Raw genomic sequence first — 17,991 nt, 5'->3', positions numbered from 1 at the left:
GCGTTCCCGCGACGGAGGCTCCGAACGTAAAGGGAGGGGAGGGCGGGGGAATTTTGTCTTGCGCCCGCGATATTTATGGTAAAATTCAAGATGGCGGCGGAGTTGACGGATGAAACAGCATCAAAGCACAAATACCCTTCAAATCAGACCTTATTTCCGATACTAGGCTCTGAAAGTAAATCAGTTGGGATATCATATGGCCCTCTTTTTCCGTGTGCTTCTTCAAAGGTGGAAGAAATAGCTGCAGATGTTGATAAAGGCAAGTCGAACGTAGTAGAGTCGTCGTTTGAAATACATCTGAGTCATTTTGGGCGGTGTGCGACAAACGCAAACTGCAGACTGGCACTTTTTTTATTTTAGTATATATCGTGTTATCGCTGCCCTTATTGAGAGCTAACCCTTAACAGGCTAACCAGAGCACTTTTCAGGCTATTATAATAAAACCGGAACGTTATTCAGGCTAAACGGACTCTGCAGTTTGCATTTGTCGCACATCGCATTTTGAGATTTTTTTTTTAAAAAAGCAGGCATGATTTTTGTACAAGCATGGTGCAATTGCACACATCTGGTTCATAAAGTATCAATTTTTTTGTCACAGTAAATGGTGGATGATGTGGTACACAGTCAACTCTCTCTGAAACGGACATTTTTTCTCTCTCCCGCATATAGTTTCTACTCATTGCGCACTACATTCAACTCTCTCTAAAACGGACACTTTCGGGACCGTCTTATAGGGGGTTTAGTTACAGTAGAATGACTGAAAAAAGGCAGGGATAGGACCAACACTAGGTGTCCATCTAAAAGAGGTGTCCGTCTTATAGAGGTGTCTGTTAATAAGGGAGAGTTGACTGTAGCTAGATTTAGAGAACTATGTTGCTGGGGCTGCTGTACATATTGTAAAAGGTCTCCCAATTATTACTGTACTCCAAAGATGGTGAAATAATTCTTGTGCACTGCATCTGTATAAAGGAAGAGTAAAATTGGAGATTTGACCATGTTTGCCGTCTTGTTTTGCAGGAGTCAGCAAGCCAAACTGGCTTAGAAATGAAAGTTACAAAGATATCATTTCTTTTGAAAGTGACCACCATGAAACCACTAACTCAGAGGAGAGACAGTACTCACCGGAACAGGATACCCAAGTGCATCCACAATCTGTAGAACCAGGAAGCAAACGTGCCCTTGTTGATATTTCTAGTTCAGATGAAGAAAGAGAACTTCACCATGGCAAGGAAATAAAAAAGGAACATAGCAGCACTAGTGAAAATGTCCGGAAGCACCACAAGGACAAAAAGAGACATAAACATAAAAAGAAACATAAGCATAAGCGTGAGAAATCTGAGGTCAAAGAGCACATCAGTGAAGATGTGGGTAAACCAGATACAATTTGGATTGAAGAAGCACACCTTGCCCCTGAGAAAGCTTTTAGACTTCACAAAAAACCTGATCTGGCAAATCGAATGTATAACACATTGTATAGGCTGGACATTGCGTTGTATAAGATGAGGTCAGATGCAACATGTCTTGGCCTCAGCAAACATCAAGTTATTGAGCTGTCAGAACAGAAAGGAAAGAAAAAGAAAAAGATGAAAACAGTTGCCAGGTATTGGAATATAAAAGATTACCAAGTACCAGAAAGCACTGATAATATTTCTTTGACATTGCCTACCGCTATGGAGAAGCCAGATCAAGGTGTTAATTTAGGTGATGTTAGGGGCTACCTTTCCCTTGAGACACCCCGTCAAGATGAGATAGCAAAGGGGGATTTACACAGAGGAACACTGCAGCAATCAAATGCTGATCAAGATTCTCATGAATCTGACATCTTACAAAAGACTCGTGAGTTAAACAAAACCTTGCACAACAATCCACACGACATTCAGACCTGGCTTGCACTTATTGACTTTCAAGAAGAGATTGTCCAAACAGAAGACTCTGTGAAATCAAGTTTAACAGCAACTGGCCGAGAAAAGAGAAAAGCTGCAACAAGGACTGTCATAGAGAAGAAGATTGCCGTCTTTGAGAAAGCTTTGCAAAAAAATCCAAATTCAGTTGAGCTTATAGTGGGCCACTTAGGTCTCTGTAATGAGATCATGGATGCAGAAGAATTGGCTCAAAAGTGGAAAAGAGTCAGTTTTGTTCATCCTAACAATACTTTGTTATGGAGACACTACTTGCTGTTCATGCAGTCCAGATTTTCTGTGTTTTCATTTAGTAAAGCGGCAGCAGTGTATGGGAAGTGTTTGAGCACTCTGTCGTCAATCAAGGAAGGAACTTTTGCATCACACCAGGCTGAAGGTGACCTGGAGAGTGAAATGCTGGACTTGTTTATCAGGCAATGCCAATTTACAAGACAGTCAGGTAATATTTATTGTCAGTAATAAAAGAGGCTTAAAAATTCAATCGCATGTTACATTTATTATGAATAGATCAACAAATCAATTCATAAACCATACAGACTTAGAGATCCAGATAAGAAGTAAGTCTTTGTGAAAAACCCAATTACATCAGCTACTTGACTCATCAAACTAATGGCAAACTTCCATTAGACAAAAGAGGATGCCAACATGGAGGGAGAATCATATTTCAATGTAGCATAATTCAATCTAAAATACAAAGAGACTGTGTCATCTGGCACTTGGTCTTAACAAGAAATGAACAAAAAACATAATAATTATTAAACTAACGAACAAAAGGAAAACTACTGACAGTAGTCTTACTTTGTGACCCCTTTCATTATTGACAAAAATATAAACAAACATTATAACATACCGGTACATTATTTTTATAAATGTGCAGTCATAATAAAATTATTCAAGGAAAGAAAAGGGTTTACTGTTCTGGTTAGCTGAACTGTGTTATAAAACCAGAGTTCACGTGATAATGTTTTAACCATCTGCTTCATGCAAGCTAGATATCATAGGTTGCTAGGCTTGCAACAAACTTAACCTTTATTATGTCATTCTGCTCTTCAGGTCACACAGAAAAAGCTGTTGCTTGCTTACAGGCCATGGTTGAATTAAACTGTTTCTGTTCACCTGACCTGGAGAAGAACACTCCTGTCACTGGGCAGATGGCATTCCTGGAGACATTTTGGGACAGTGGACAGCCAAGGTACAGTGCAACTTACTTGTACTTACTTACCTAAAGGAGCAGCAGGAAGGTGGAATGGGGTAGCGCCCTGGAATTTGGGTCCAGCGGTCCTGATTTGAACCCCTCTCCATCAGGAGTACAGATAAGAACCTGACGTGAATTAACTGTAAGTAGTGGTGGGGTCCTGAAACCACTATGATAGACAAGCCTCCCCTCTACAGGGGTTGGGGGAAGGGGGTAGGGTTGTCATTAGGGCCGTAACTCTTAACACCTGCAACAGCTGAGTTAACTGGACCAGGTGAAGATGTCTATTGCTGTTATGTAAGACTTACTTACAGAGCGAAATACTACGGGTGGAAACTTCAATGTAACATCTCCTTAATAACTTAATGAAAGTCCTGACCATGGGGATGTTAAGGAAATACACTGCCCTGTTACAGCAAGGCGCCCAAAAGTGTGACCACTTTTAATTTATTCACATTCTTTCGTGCAGATTTAATCCAATCAAAAGCCGTGGATAGCTTGCAGTTGACTTCTGATTGGATTAAATCTGCACGAAAGAATGTGAATAAATTAAAAGTGGTCACACTTTTGGGCGCCTTGCTGTAAGCCACTTATAATGTAGCATGAATTAACTGGGATTATTACTAACTTCCCCCTGGATAGAATGCTATTGTAGTAACTACCATATATTGCAGTTCCCCCCCCTCCCCAGCATTTTGTTGTGTTGCCCTAACAGTTCACTCTTACTCCTTTATACTCCTCAGTGAAGAGTGAGGCACTGTGAAAGTTAGCTGTATTTCCCAATAATACAATATTGAAAACCATGGCCAGGACTCAAATCTGGGCCTCTTGATCTAAAATTCTTATTCAGTGCACATATACTTATATAAGGCCACGACTATCATATGAAAAGATTGTAACCGTACACCGCCGCCTGGTTAGCTCAGTTGGTAGAGCGCCGGACTGCTGTGCAGGAGGTCGTGGGTTCGAACCCCAGACCGGACCAACACTCAGGGTCTTAAAATAACTGAGGAGAATGTGCTGCCTTTGTAATTACATCTGCAAATGGTTAGACATTCTAGTCTTCTCGGAAAAGGACGATAAACCGTAGGTCCCGTCTCCTGTATCTTCAGTCTTATAACAGGGGACGTTAAAGAACCCACAAACTATTCGCAAAGAGTAGGGCACGAAGTTCCCGGTGTTGTGGTCTGGCCTTTGTGTAGTAAATTACAGTATGTGTACAGCGCATTTGAACATTACATATGAAAAATGCGCTTTATAAATTGATTATCATTATCATTATGTTTAAAAGTTTACTATCCTGTACCAGACATTCAGTTAGTTGGGGAGAAGGGGGGAAAAAATGGGATTGGCATCAAGAACAGCAAGTGGAAAAAATCAAGGGGCCCTCCCCTTGTGCTTTTGCTCGCCTTTTTTTTTTTTTTACGCGGCTTGCCAACTAACCAAGTGCCTAAAACAGGCAAAAAATTTCCATCTGAGGAATGTAGTTGTTAACAATAGGGAACCTGAATCTAATTCTATCTATTCGTTATACAAAAATCAAGGTTTGGTGAAGATGGCGCAAGTGGCTGGAAGTCGTGGATGGCTGCCGAAAATAGGACTGTTACTCCTGTAGTGGCAATTGATATCAAGAAGATTTTCAAGGCAGATTCCACCAGTGCAACAGATGAGAGCAATTCTCTTGATGATAATGAGGAGGAGATTGTCGTTGATAAAGATCAGCCTTTATGGAAGAACTGGGTTAAAGTTGAATTGTCTCGGCAGAGGAGACATTTGTCGCCATGGCAACCAGATGCTGGAACAGATCAATCAGAGGAGGACTGTGATGATGCTGAAAGACTTGTGTTGTTTGAAGACATCAGCTCAAGTTTGTTCAAGATCAATGATCCCAGGAACAAACTCAAGCTTGTCTTGACTTTCTTGAAATTATTGGAAGTGTCAGTGCCTTGTGCCAGCTCATCCACAAATGTCGATATACAAAGATTCCTGAACATTTCATTAGAGCACGAGTCACAGTTATTAGAACCTAACAGCTTCACCACGTCACAATTCCTTGGTTTGCGGCAGTCATACCATTGGGATGACGGCAACTCCACTGACACAACTGACAAACAATGGCCCTCGCTGGAGGCTTTGGCCCTTGTAAGAAACATCTTTGTGCAAATCCTGCCAGTGTTTGAGGGAGCAACAAGGAGTTTCCTGATGGTGTTGTGGCTCTGGTTTGAGTTTGGTCTTACCCAAAAGGCATCATCATTAAAGGAAAGTAAAAAGAAGTACAAAGATGTAAGAAAATTGGCCAAGAGCCTCCTTAAACAACCAGAAAACAGGTTTGTAAAATTAAAAGTCAGAATGTACAGTCATGTAGATGTTCATCCATGGTTATGGTGCTTATGGCAACCTGAAAACCTGGCATTTTTTTACCCTTATGGTTATTTTGGGTTGCAGCCAGTACCCTTGTTTTTCTTTTTCAAGATGTATGTGCCATGTAAGTAGTTCTAAAAAAGGGTAATTTAAAAGTAAAGCTGATGTTGTGTTGTTGATAAGAAGTGGACACATCCCAGAAGTGGACACCTACCCTAAGCAGACAATAGTACACATTCCATAAGTGGACCACCTGCCTTATGTGGCCACATCCTCTAAGTGGACACTTCTCATCACTTTCCCTAAGTGGATACATCCATAAGTGGACTTTTCCCATAAGTGGACACATCCCCCCCTCATTATAATAAGTGGATACCCCTCTATAAAGTGGACACTTCCCATAAGTGGACACCTGCCCTCTTGCCCAGCTCCCCAAGAGAACACCTTTCTTATGTTGACTCATTCCCTTAGTGGACACTTTTAATAATTTATTAAGTAGATCTCTCCATTTACAAACACCTTCCATAAGCATTTGAACTTGGTCAGCAAGTAATAAAAGTAGTTTTTTTTTTTAATTTCAGGAATGATCTGAAGTTGTGGCAAGCTTTTGCAGAGATAGAGTGGTTATCTGGTAACACAGATGAAGCTTGCAGGGTGTTTGACTCTACTCTTATGATGGGTGGTGAGATGTTTTCTGATGAACAGAGCAGGAGAACAGCTTTAGCACCTCTTGTAAGGTACAACCCAGCTAAACAAGGTCATGTTAAAATATATGCTTTCTTGCGTGCACTAGCATTAACTTGCGTACACTTGCGTTGACTTGCGTTGACTTAAATTCGTCGAGATTAAATTTGCCCTTAGTCCAAGATCTCAATTTCATGCCAGAACTCAACCTTGTAGACCTGGCATTTATTCAGGGCCTGTTGTTTACTGTGCCTTTCAGTAGCACACAAACTCTGAAGTTCAAAGGTTAGTACCTAATGATTCCTTTTTTTGCTGCTGTCAATCATTATTATGACCAAAATCAAGAAACCTTCAAAAAAAGAAACAAACAAAATGGATCAAAATCTTCCAGTCACAACCCACACAATGGCCTTTTGAACCTGTTGAAGTGAATGTCTGTTTCCCAAAATGTCTGGTAAGATGATTGATGGCAGCCAAAAAAAACTAATCGTCGATTAAGTAGAGTTTGCATGCTATTGAAAGGTACCACAGTAATCCACAAATTAAATATGGTTACCCCTCTTTTTTTGTGTTTCAGGCTCCTGTGCCTTCAATTTATCTAAGGGTCCCGACCAGGTTCAAACATGGTCATCTTGATCTGGATATAACCTTAATGATAACCTTAGGCCACCTCACATGTTTACTTTGCATGTTCTTAATCTCTACAACTTTTCAGTTATTAGGATAGGATGTTGTTTCAATGAGTATCTTTTGATCATTAGGTCTTATGCTGAGCTTGAAGTCGGTGTAACTGAAAACTCCAAAGTGTCACAGCATTTGTCAGGTGAGGATAACAAGAAAGCATTGCAGATCTTGACCACATTTGCTGAAGGAGCAAAGTTTCAACCATCCACACCCAACTCATCAACTATGGACGTGTCTGCTGTTCGACTACTTAAGTCGCGCACAATCTACCAGAAGCTACACCAAGGCATTGTTGAAACAACTGAGTCTTCCCAAGAAAAGAGAGAGTTGCTTTCAGACTGCGGCATTGCATCTGGGAGTCTGGCAGTACATCTGGAAGCTTGTAGTGCCTTGTTTGAATACTTAAGCACTGGCATCCAAGGCGTTCTGTCCATGTGTAAGGGCTTCATATCGGTGATTTCACACGCGCCAAATCAAGCTGGCCTCAGTGAGATGGATACTGAACTCATCCTGAGCTTTTACATCAGGTTGTTTAGATTTCACTGCAAGAGCAGCAGAACCCTTCCCATGAAAGACACCAGGGATATTTTGCACTTTGCACTGGAGAAGTTTCCTGATAACTCTGAGTTCCTGTCGTTTTACATTCAGCGAGAATCAAAGTCAATTCTTACTGGTGAAGTAAGAAGGAAACTTGACAAGGCCACACAGAAGGCAACCACACCTGTTCCGTGGATCTTTGCAATTCATTACGAGCAGCTGAGGGCCAAGTCCTTGGTGTCTGTCATGGAATGCAATGACCCGTTTGCTCTTATCGCAGAAGGAAGTTCTGCAGCTTTGACTTCTCTTCCAGTTACGGGTGTGGTCCATCGTCAGTGTTCATTGTTTGAAAGGGCAGTCACAAGTTCTTCTGGGAGACACTGTGTGGCATTGTGGAGAATGTTTATGGAATTTCAGGTAACATAATTATTTCTTACTTATTTGCACTAACACAATGAAAAAAATTAATTTAATATACATGTCGCCAAAAAAAAAAAAACATGTAACTGATGACAAGTGTGAAAAAAAAACAATAAATAAATGCAGTGCATAAACCATAACTGGTACATCCTGACTAGCTTTGGTTTGGCTTTTGATTGGTTGGGAAATGTTCATTTTAATCGTGATCAGCAAGTCTGCAAAAGAAACACTCTTTAAAATTTCTAAAAACTGTTAATTGTATTTACTTAATTTTATAGCACCTGAATATTATATTTTAAATTAAGGAGTTCAAGTTGGGGGGGCTTATAAATTGGGATGGGGTACTTAGTTAGTTTCTTTTCTTTTTTCTCCTTTATTTTATTACTGGTTGTTAATACCTGCATGACTGCATCCAATGGTAATTTGTTATTAAAAGTTTTTAATAATTATTTCCTCTTTAAGTCAAAACATGGACAGGAGAAAGTCAAGTCAGTGTTTTACCAGGCACTACAGGACTGCCCCTGGGCCAAGGTAATTATCATTATAGATCTGCTTAAAGGTCTGCCCATCTTCAAGCTAGCCTTTAAGGAGACTCAGCTTTTGGTCACACGTAAGTGGTGAGGCCTTGAGAACAAGTCATCAAACAAAGTGAGCCAGCAGGTAGCTGGCTCCCTACCGGCTCCTGTCACTTGCCGACTCCTGCCATATTACCTGGCTGGTGGTTAGGGATGTTAACACTAATTGTTTTCACCCATCCTTACTGCACACGTAATTCATGTCGCAATGCCACGCCTCGATATGCACCGAGGGCATGCGTTGAGTAAAAATTATTATTAACACATGAAGGGTGGGTGGCCATTTTGTTTACTTCGCTTGCAGTTTGCTCTCTTAAATGGTCGGTGTCCTCCATGTTTTTCAGGATGTATCACTTTTTCTGATAAACCTCTGCTGATTAACAAAAAAATGAGCCAAATTGGATTGTTACAAGTTCATTTTTTTTACATAATTTTTCTCTTCCCACGTGGGATCAAATCAGTCACATTTTGAACATTTGCAAATACAATTGTTTCAGACCAGCTTTGCTCTTAAGGAAATATATATATAAATCAAATATATTTCACTTTTTGAGTGAAATATATTTCATTTTTACTATCACCTGGATGGGATGCTAGTCCATCACAGGGTTATTTACCAGCATTAAATTCACTGGTACTCATTTAACAGCTGGGTGAAGAGATGCACTGTGAGAGTTAAGTGTCTTTCCTGAGCTCAATCAGGAGTTCAGCGCACTAGCCATTAGGCCACTTTGCTTCTCCCAAAGGGCAGCGTGGTATAACAGTCAATACCACCATAACCTGCGATCAGGCTTTCTTTTTTCGCGGCGGAGGGAAGGACCCCTCCGCCGCAAGAAAAATAATGCCTGATCGCAGGTTAATACCACCAATAATTAAATATGGAAATTTGACAGATTCTCAAAATTTAATTCATTTCAGGTTTTGTACATGGACGCAGTACAGAAGTCACCAGATGACATACAAGACATAGTTGATTTGATGATTGAGAAAGAAATTAGACTGCATGCTCCACTTGAAGAAATTGAACTTCTTCTGCAAGAGTAACGTTAGACAGAAACAGTCAACATTTTTCAACAGTTGGTCAAGTATCTAACCTGATATGAGAACTGAGTCTGACACCAACTTGCATCATAGCAGCATTTTCTGTTTCACAATATGTAACACCAACCCTTGTTGACAGCAAGTAAAACAAGTACACTTTTGGCCAGGAAATTAAAAAAAGAAATTGTAAAAAAGGATGTTCTGCATTTTTCTACAATTTTAAGCATATTTTCAGTGATCTTCCTTGGTGTGGGTACAGATATTATCTGTCCTGGGTCTTAACGTACCATGGCAGTGGTTTGGATGCCTGTGCATAGACTTTATTTATTGCAAAACAGAGACTTGCATTGACATTAGAAAGAAGGGTTTTAATTTCGAGTTAAAGAAACAACAAACAGCATTGCGCGTCTTTTCGATGGAAAAGACTTACCAGCTATTTTACCGACTGGCTTCGGCAAAAGCTTACTTTTTTGTGTCATTATTGAAGTGTTTGACTCCAGAGTGAGAACTGAATATTAGTTGTGAAACAGGGACTTGCTTTTACATGCAGGCTATTTTTAAATGAAGACCATTATGTCATGCGTCGACTTTGGCATTTTAATAACTTATTATTGTCTCACTGCTGTCATGCGAGACCTTTTATATCTTCTCATTTTATCAATTCATTTTCCGAGTTCAGCAGCTCAAAGCCACTATGATTTTTTGTAAGAAATTTTGTCCCTAGCCCTTTCGTGTTTTTACTGTGAGCTATAGACCTTTCCCACAAATAACAGTTTCAAGTCAAGGCTGGGGTGATACAGTTTTCATTACTGCACAGTAATTACTGTATTTTTGTCCATGCCAGCCTCAACTTAAACCATCGCTCATGGTCGTTATTGCAATTATCCAGGATTGTCTACTAACATTAAAACTAGCGTGCTTCGCAGACATAAACTAACCCAGGCTACCACCTTACCAGGGGTTTACTTTCGTCTGCGGCGCAGACGTGCAGGCTACATTAAAACACAAGTCTTCACTATGGTAAGATGCTGAAATTTTTTATTCATTTTGTACTTTCAATGCCAAGAAAACATTGGTAAAAAAATTTGTAACAAAAATTCTGGGATACATAATACTTACATTTTTGTCTGCTTTTGCATGCTCATGCGCATGATTACCATGCCATGAAAATGTACAAGCTGGTTACTATTTATAAATATTTACATTCAAGTACAGTAAAAACTGTGAACAACTAAATATTATATAATTATGAATGTGGAATGTAATTATAGTCACTCCATTTAAGTGACAATAAAAATCTCCATCACTAAGGGTATCTTGCAAGCCGAGCCTCTCTTAACAATTCCTTTTGTCCAAATGTCAAGAAAGAGTTGAATGTGTAGTTACAGTGTAGCATATAACTGATTGAAGAATATATTGTTGACCCATAAAAAGCATAAACCATGAACGATGAGACCCAAATGTTTACCGGGAAATCGACAAAAAATCATGATGATTGTCCTCTGTGCGAGAATAAACATGATAATAAAACAGGTTGTATAAATCAAGCTTTAAGGCTATCAAAGAAAGAAAATATCTTGATTATCAATAAAAAGAATATTACTAAGCTTTCCAAGGCTGTCTACCCAGAATACAAGTGGGTCATATCGTTCATGGTTATGCTTTTGACAGGGTGAACGTCCTTAACAATTAGGTATAATTTCCTATTTTCTATGCTATGGTCGATGAGGAAGCTGCCTTTACCTTTTTCTTTTAACCTCTGGGCAAAAATAAATGGTTCTGCTTGCAGGAGGAGAACTCTGACTTTAATGTAAAGTCAGCAGTTTAACAAGCTGAGTTTGGAACAAAATTATTAAACCACACAAAAAACTATGGTACACCTTGACCTATTAACATTGAAATGGGGAAGCCCACACATCTTTTTTTAAACAGACACATTTCTTTGCTGTTGGGCCAATTTTGCTGTTCTCTAAAATAATTGCAGATTTTGCTTGAAGCTGGCATGCAGGGTTCTTGGTTTGCGAACATTATGCCATTTATCTACACTTTGAGGTATTATTGCATTGCTGGTTATACAGGCAGCCTTGTATCTGTTTGCAAGCCTAGTGAAATTTTGTTTATAGTCAGTTTGTTTATAGTCTTGATTATTTTTATTATTTCTGACTGGAACGTGCCCAGAAAGGGTGCTGATATCATTTACCATTTTTCTGCTCAAAAGGTTATAACCCTGTGCTAATGCTGCATATTACATATAAGCGTGCCACATCCTTGAGATTTTTGAAATAAAAATTTATACTTGCAGATGCCTGAAGTTATTTAGGCGACAGTTAATTGACCGGCACAGACAAATCATTTTTGACCATGCCTGTGTCAGATTCTGTGCCCACAGTTAGAGATCCATGATCACTTACGATGGTATGAATATCATCGGCAGTTTGAGTGCCACTGCTCTCAGTGACAACTGCCTGTGTCGCGTAGGCATGCACGCCAGAGTTAATATCCTGGTGTACTTGAACAGTTGCAAGGGACAGAGATCCCGGAAGCGTCTGCTGCCCTATATCATTTGCATCTCCTGACAAGTGATGGGCGTGCCCTGATGTCTGATCTGTGCCGCCATCCGCGAGATTAGATACAGTCACCAGCCCAGATGAGGGTGATGCGTATACGCTGTACATCACAGGGATTTGACCAGCTTGTGAGGAAGACAGCATCATGGACGAGGGAACATTTCCAAGAGAAACGACAGTGCCATCTTGATTGGTTGTTATGGGTACCATGACAGTTCCGACAGACTGTAAGTTATTTCCTTGCGATCCAGATGATTGGTCAACATTATGGTCGTTATGGCTTGTGTCCTGGACAATTGGCAGAGTGATGGTGTTGGACGACGTCGTGGTGTTAGCATTGACTTGGACTGTCTGTGTTTGAGGCTGCTGTACTCGCTGGATCTGCACAGTCGGCTGTGTCAAAACCTGTTCATGGTGGAAAATAATAATATAAATGTGGAGGATATGAAAAGATTATTGACTCAAACAATGTAAACACAGTCTCAAGTCACATATTTGGGTTAAAAAATTGCTGGCAGTAAATTGAACCCATGATACCTTATTACATGAAATTTTCGCGACACTTTAATTTCACGAATTTCGCTATTCCAAAAAAGTCGCGAAATTAAAGTGACGCGAACAATAAGTGTTGCGAACATAACATGACGCGAAAATTAAGGGACTCACATTATGTCAATAGTTAAGAAAGAATAATGGTTCTTATATAAAGGGTTATAATCTGCAAAATCAGCCTGTAAGTGTTCTTAAGTGTTCTTAAAAAAAGTTTCTTAGAATAAGGAACATACTAGGCTACCAATAGATGAAATCAATATATATGCACACAATTGTATTTTAATTTTAATAAAATTGATAAATCAAGGCAATACTGTACTGTAATTGGGGTGGAACTATTATGTGTGCAATGAAAAGTAGTGTTGATCTTTGATATTTTTCCATATAAGAACAACTTTCATTTTTCAGGCTGAATGTGTTCTTATATAAATGGTACTTTATTTCCTAAAATCAGGCCTAGGTGTTCTTAATCCACTTGTTCTTATACGCGGGTTTTTATTGTATGTCACGGATTTGACAGATTTTTGAACAGCCCAAAATTATATTTGTGTCGTAGGAAACCTAAAAACAATGGTCCATTTTATTAGCAACTGCTATTTTAGAGCACTAAAACTGTTAAAAGGTGGGTTTTGTTGCGGATGTTTTGGATGGAAATGGAGTGCAATTTAAACTTTAGCCAACGTTTTCAAGTTGTTTCCACACGCCTTCAAAAACATCGATATTGATAGCCAGAGTTTGATTTCTATCCCTAAATAAAGGTTATATCTTCTGTTAAATGTTGAAAGATAATGTTTTTGATGGGTAAAGTTACCTACCACTTATTACAGAACAGTTGAGACCAAAAATCTGCAAAACCCCTGTGACATAGTCCCTCTAACAGTGAACTTAGCAGTCAAAAGTTTTAATTTACCAAAAGAGCAAGGATCTTTATATCACCCAATCTTATGGTATATTTTACCATTCTACTGCCCCTTACCAGGGAAGTTTCATACTTACAACTGCATAGTATACAATATAGTCTGACAATACATAAACAATTTACCCTAATCTTGAAACATCTTCAGAATTTTCACCCACTAAACATTCAATTGGAATGGCTTTAAAATTCCTTTTTTGAACAGTCATTTACTAACAATAATCTTGTTCAAATGACTGAAAATAGTCAGACTCAAGCTTTGCAGAAAACATCAGTTTGTTGAATACCCAAAAAGGGCAAGTGTACTTCCAGCAGGCAATAATCACGACGTGAATTGAGACAAACAACAGTCAAACTCTTAAAATTCCAAAACCCAAACTGTCCCGCTGTTCTTGTTCATGTGACACCGAATAAGGATTATGCTTGCCGGTCAGACTACATACTTCATTCCATTGTGGTTTAAGAATTGGTCACAATCAAAACGACATATTTTGACCAAAACTGTCATAACATAACCAACAAGATGATGTGTTTTTGTTCAGAGCAACTCGACCAGATCTTCTAACTGACAATTTTTGCATAATTATTTTCACTCCAGTGATTATGAGCCAAAAAATATATAAACAAGCACAACTGGGTCTTACATACCAAGACAAACAACACTTAACTGTAAATTATTGTTTTGGTGAAAAAAAAGTGCTACTATCGCAGCCATTTTTTTGTGACAGCCAACATGAAGAGTTTTACGCCAAGAGAGAATAAACAGCTGTGTATAATGAGTACAACATATTCTGTCCAATAGCCATGTGTCCCAAACAACTGATGTCTAATATTGATGCTGAAATTTGTTTTATAGGAGCTATGTCACAGGGATTTCGCAGATTTTGTCTCAACTGTTCTGAAATTAGTCATAGGCAACTTAACCCATAAAAAATCTTTGAACATCTAAAGGAAGATATTACCTTAATTTGCAGATAGAAATCAAGCTACAGCTATAAATATTAATTTTTTGAAGATGCGTGTGGAAACAACTTGAAAAAGTTAGCCTTCCTTTTTTAAGTGGCAATCCGTTTACATCCAAGCCATCTGCAGCCAAAGATGCTTGCTAACAGTTTCAGTGCTTAATATAGCAATTTTTAATAAAAATGAACTATTATTTTCAGGTTTCCTGTGACACAAATATAATTTTTGGCTGTTCAAAAATCTGGTAAAATCTGTGACAAAGTCCCTTTAAGCTTTAGCCCTAAAAGCTAGACAAATTTTATACCCAATATTTAATTCTAATACGAAGGAATAGATTAGATCATTTTCCATACCTGTACAGTAGACCCCTGCTGCTGTCCTTGAGTTAGTGTCTGTCCCAACTGAAGGGACGTCCCTGGAGCAAAGATGGTAGTAAACGCACCTCCTGGCATGGCCTGAACAGAGTACGATGACTGAACTGAAGCATTCTTGTTCCCCCCTTGCTGCTGCATGTTAGATGGCGGTATGTAGGTTGTGATGGGAAAGGAATGCCCTGTCGCCGGCAAGGCTGTTATGCCAGTCATGGGTCCGCCCTGGCCTGATAATGCACCCACAGTTAAACCTTGATTAGTGTCTATCTGCTGCGAGGTGAAAATACCACCTCGATCCTACCAAATAAAAAAATTGATAGATAAGCTGGGACTCAAAAGTGCAGATGATAGAATTTAATGGAAATCTTGATCAGTTAACACATGTGTATCACCCCTCAAAAACTTAACCCCCCCCTAAATTTAAACTTTTTTTTTTCCCTTTCGTTTATTTTTTTATTAAATTATTCCTTTTTAATTCAAATTCCGAATAACTCGATCCTTTTTTCGATTTTCCTTGAAGGTTCTAGTTTTAATACTGTAAATCAGTAGTTAATGAAATTTTCTCTGCATTATTTTAATTACAAGAAGTATTTTTCCAATTAAATTTGTTTGTTTACTTGTCTGTTTTTAATCACATTATGCTTCATGCCTTGTCAAGGCCTGTATGATTATTTCAGGTACTTATCTCCAGAATAATATTTACCAAATGTTTTCTTTCAGTATGCACATGCATGGACATATCCTCTCAGATTATAATAACAAAAAAAAATTATTTCATGATGAAACTAAGTTGAACAACAAACAAATACGATAAAATGGTGATGTCAACTTATTTTATTTTCGTAGAACAAAGAATCACCTCGAAACTTATGCCCCTCAAGAGGCTATCTATTTTTGCTAACACAATGCGCGTATTAAATAATAACTCTTTTATAGACACTTTACCGCACTGCGAGTTTATTCAATTTTACAGATAAAGAAATATACAGTCATTCCATAATGAATTTGGTGAATGTAGGTAATTATTTAAGGTGTTGTTAAAGTGTGTTGGCTTGTAGAAACTTTGTTCGCGATTTACAAAGCCGCGATATATTGGCAAGCCAAAGATTAACTCATTACTGTCAAGAGCGAAAAATTTTCCATACGCCAACGGAATATCAAATTACGATAATCTACCGAAAGCGAAAATTTTCCTCAACTTCTGAAATTAAAATAAATAATATCTCGACTGTTTTGGACATTAATTCGACTCTTTGTGACAAGAAGAGGATTCCCCAAACACGGCGAATGAAACGGACAAACATGGGTTTACTTTGTCTCCAAAAATGGGCAAGAAACGCACCAAAGAAGGAAACGGGCGCCATATATGGTTGGAATGTTTTAAAGGACACGGAGTTTGAAAATTTTACGCGAACGTTTTGCCGCGAAAGAAAGAGAAAACTAAATCAAAACATACGATATGAACAGTACTCTTAAAAACTCACGACAACTGAAGGCTTGATACTTTCAACGGATGCAAAATGCGCAGAAAATAATAGACAATTGTGCTTTGATACTAAATACCCTTTACAGCGAGGCATTATAAATTTCTAATCAAGTATCTTGAAAAAAAAAACACGAATCAGAAAATCGAATTACTACTCGTTCAAATTACAGATCTATAAATATATAGATCTGGGCTCCTTATATTTTATATTGCCGGTATAAAACGCAAAAAGACACGAGTAGGCGAAAGCTGTATTGTACTGTAAGCTCAAATATACAGCTTATACCGTACCTGCATTTTCTCGGCGTCGTTTTCATTCACTGTGTATGTCAAATCGGTTTCTTCGTAGCCTGTAGCAGACATTCTCTGGTCTGGATTTGGAATCTGAGAAACTGGAGGATCAGGCGAATTCAAGCAAGTTTGAATAAGAGCTTTCCCACTCTCCGAAGTGATCATAGGCTGTAGTTTTCTTGTAGCAAACGTGTAAACATGCCCAGTTTCTGAAGCGACCAACAGCATCACCTGTGTTCCTGTAAGCGTGCTCAGCTCGTAAGCCTTTGGAAAGAACAACAAAAAAATACGGTAAAATTTAACAGTAAATAAAAATAATTAAAAAAAGGAGAATTTCCACCGAAAGTTAGCCTCATAAAATTCATTAAAATAAAAATGCGCGGGCCAATCAATCGTCCATCAACTGTATAAACCAACCTTTTTCATTATTCCAGTTTTCCTCTTGCTAAATGTCGTGTACCTTCTCAATTTGTTGGAGATAAACTTCATCTCGATTTTAACACGTCCTCTAGTCTTTTTCTTGGGTCTTTCTTCTACCAGCATGCTATTTTCAGCGTCTCCATCATCGTCGCTGTCCGCTTGTCGTTTCAGTCCGTGTGCATCGTGCTCGCCAGCCATCGCCGCTTCGAATGCCCCTTCTTCAATCGTAGTCGGATCAAGAACTCCGCTTCCTTGAGCTTGAGCTCCGTAATGCATGTTCTCTAGTTCGTCTGTTGTTGTTGTGGATTCTTCGCTCTGCATTATGCTAGTTGTAGGATGGCCTTTTATGGAGACAGACCTCGAAAACCTGTTACCTTTTATGTCGTTTCTTTGCTTTCTAAAAAGGAATGTGGGTGGACCAATATGGCGGACTGTATCTCGTGACAGGGCCTGATCACGTGACCAAACGCGTTTAACCGGAAATGGAGGCAACTTTTGAACTGTGTGAAACAGACTTTCGTGAACTTTGAATTGTCCTTCGCCAAAACATCACAATAGATTGACAAAACATGGCATTGTGAAAACATTGAGCGCTTTATTTAAATCGTAAAGGGTCAACTAATACAGACAGGAGACGTTTAACGACGTCAATATACCGACCCAACCTTCTTTGACGCAAGTCTCGAGCAAGACAACCTTCTTAGCTTTGTCTGGGGAAAATTTGTAGGCGGCACAAATTCATTTTTTCCTGGTTACATAAAAACACAAATAAGGCAACCGAAACTTTTCAAGCGGCTTAAAATTTTTGTGAACGTATTTATCTGTTTATTAGCCTATTTCTTTATTTCGGACATTTCTTTCTCAAAGTTCTTTTCTTATCTACGGAATAGCAAGTGAACAATAACAATACAATATCAATCTCTCTTTAGTCATGGGCTAAGTACTTTAAGTGCCCGTTCTAGGAATAGCTACAAACATGACGAAATGGTACTTGTAAAAGTATTAGGCG

The 17,991-nt window shown here is 38.8% G+C and overlaps 2 protein-coding genes across 2 annotated transcripts; one reads left to right on the top strand and one right to left on the bottom strand.

Moving 5' to 3' along the window:
* Positions 1-90: 90 nt before the first annotated feature.
* LOC144636885 (nuclear exosome regulator NRDE2-like) lies at positions 91-10,742 on the top strand. Its single transcript, XM_078496087.1, has 8 exons — positions 91-259; positions 1,018-2,358; positions 2,973-3,111; positions 4,659-5,441; positions 6,057-6,212; positions 6,921-7,797; positions 8,263-8,331; positions 9,294-10,742. Exons 1-8 carry the CDS (start codon positions 91-93, stop codon positions 9,417-9,419), a joined length of 3,660 nt encoding a protein of 1,219 aa, XP_078352213.1. The 3' UTR covers positions 9,420-10,742.
* A 145-nt stretch (positions 10,743-10,887) lies between these two features.
* On the bottom strand, positions 10,888-17,503 carry LOC144635306 (uncharacterized). Its single transcript, XM_078494416.1, has 4 exons — positions 16,980-17,503; positions 16,563-16,826; positions 14,768-15,082; positions 10,888-12,388 (listed from the first exon to the last, which is right to left on the bottom strand). The coding sequence occupies exons 1-4, from the start codon at positions 17,301-17,303 to the stop codon at positions 11,744-11,746; spliced, it is 1,548 nt and encodes a 515-aa protein (XP_078350542.1). The 5' UTR covers positions 17,304-17,503; the 3' UTR covers positions 10,888-11,743.
* Positions 17,504-17,991: the final 488 nt, after the last annotated feature.

The sequence above is a fragment of the Oculina patagonica genome, chromosome 13 (assembly GCF_052425735.1).
Source record: "Oculina patagonica isolate OP01 chromosome 13, crgOcupat, whole genome shotgun sequence".
In the NCBI taxonomy this organism is placed as follows: Eukaryota; Metazoa; Cnidaria; class Anthozoa; order Scleractinia; family Oculinidae; genus Oculina; species Oculina patagonica.
This window is presented reverse-complemented; position numbering and strand designations above follow the sequence as displayed.

Bases quoted from the DNA above. Each gene is read 5' to 3' on its own strand.
- LOC144635306 (XM_078494416.1), bottom strand. From the start codon at position 17,303: ATGCAGAGCGAAGAATCCACAACAACAACAGACGAACTAGAGAACATG. The intron at 16,827-16,979 runs GTTGGTTTATAC...TTCTTTCCAAAG, and splicing joins AAACTGGAATAATGAAAAAG to GCTTACGAGCTGAGCACGCT. The intron at 12,389-14,767 runs GTATGGAAAATG...CACCATGAACAG, and splicing joins AGCAGGGGTCTACTGTACAG to GTTTTGACACAGCCGACTGT.
- LOC144636885 (XM_078496087.1), top strand. From the start codon at position 91: ATGGCGGCGGAGTTGACGGATGAAACAGCATCAAAGCACAAATACCCT. The intron at 5,442-6,056 runs GTTTGTAAAATT...TTTTAATTTCAG, and splicing joins CTTAAACAACCAGAAAACAG to GAATGATCTGAAGTTGTGGC. The intron at 8,332-9,293 runs GTAATTATCATT...AATTCATTTCAG, and splicing joins AGGACTGCCCCTGGGCCAAG to GTTTTGTACATGGACGCAGT.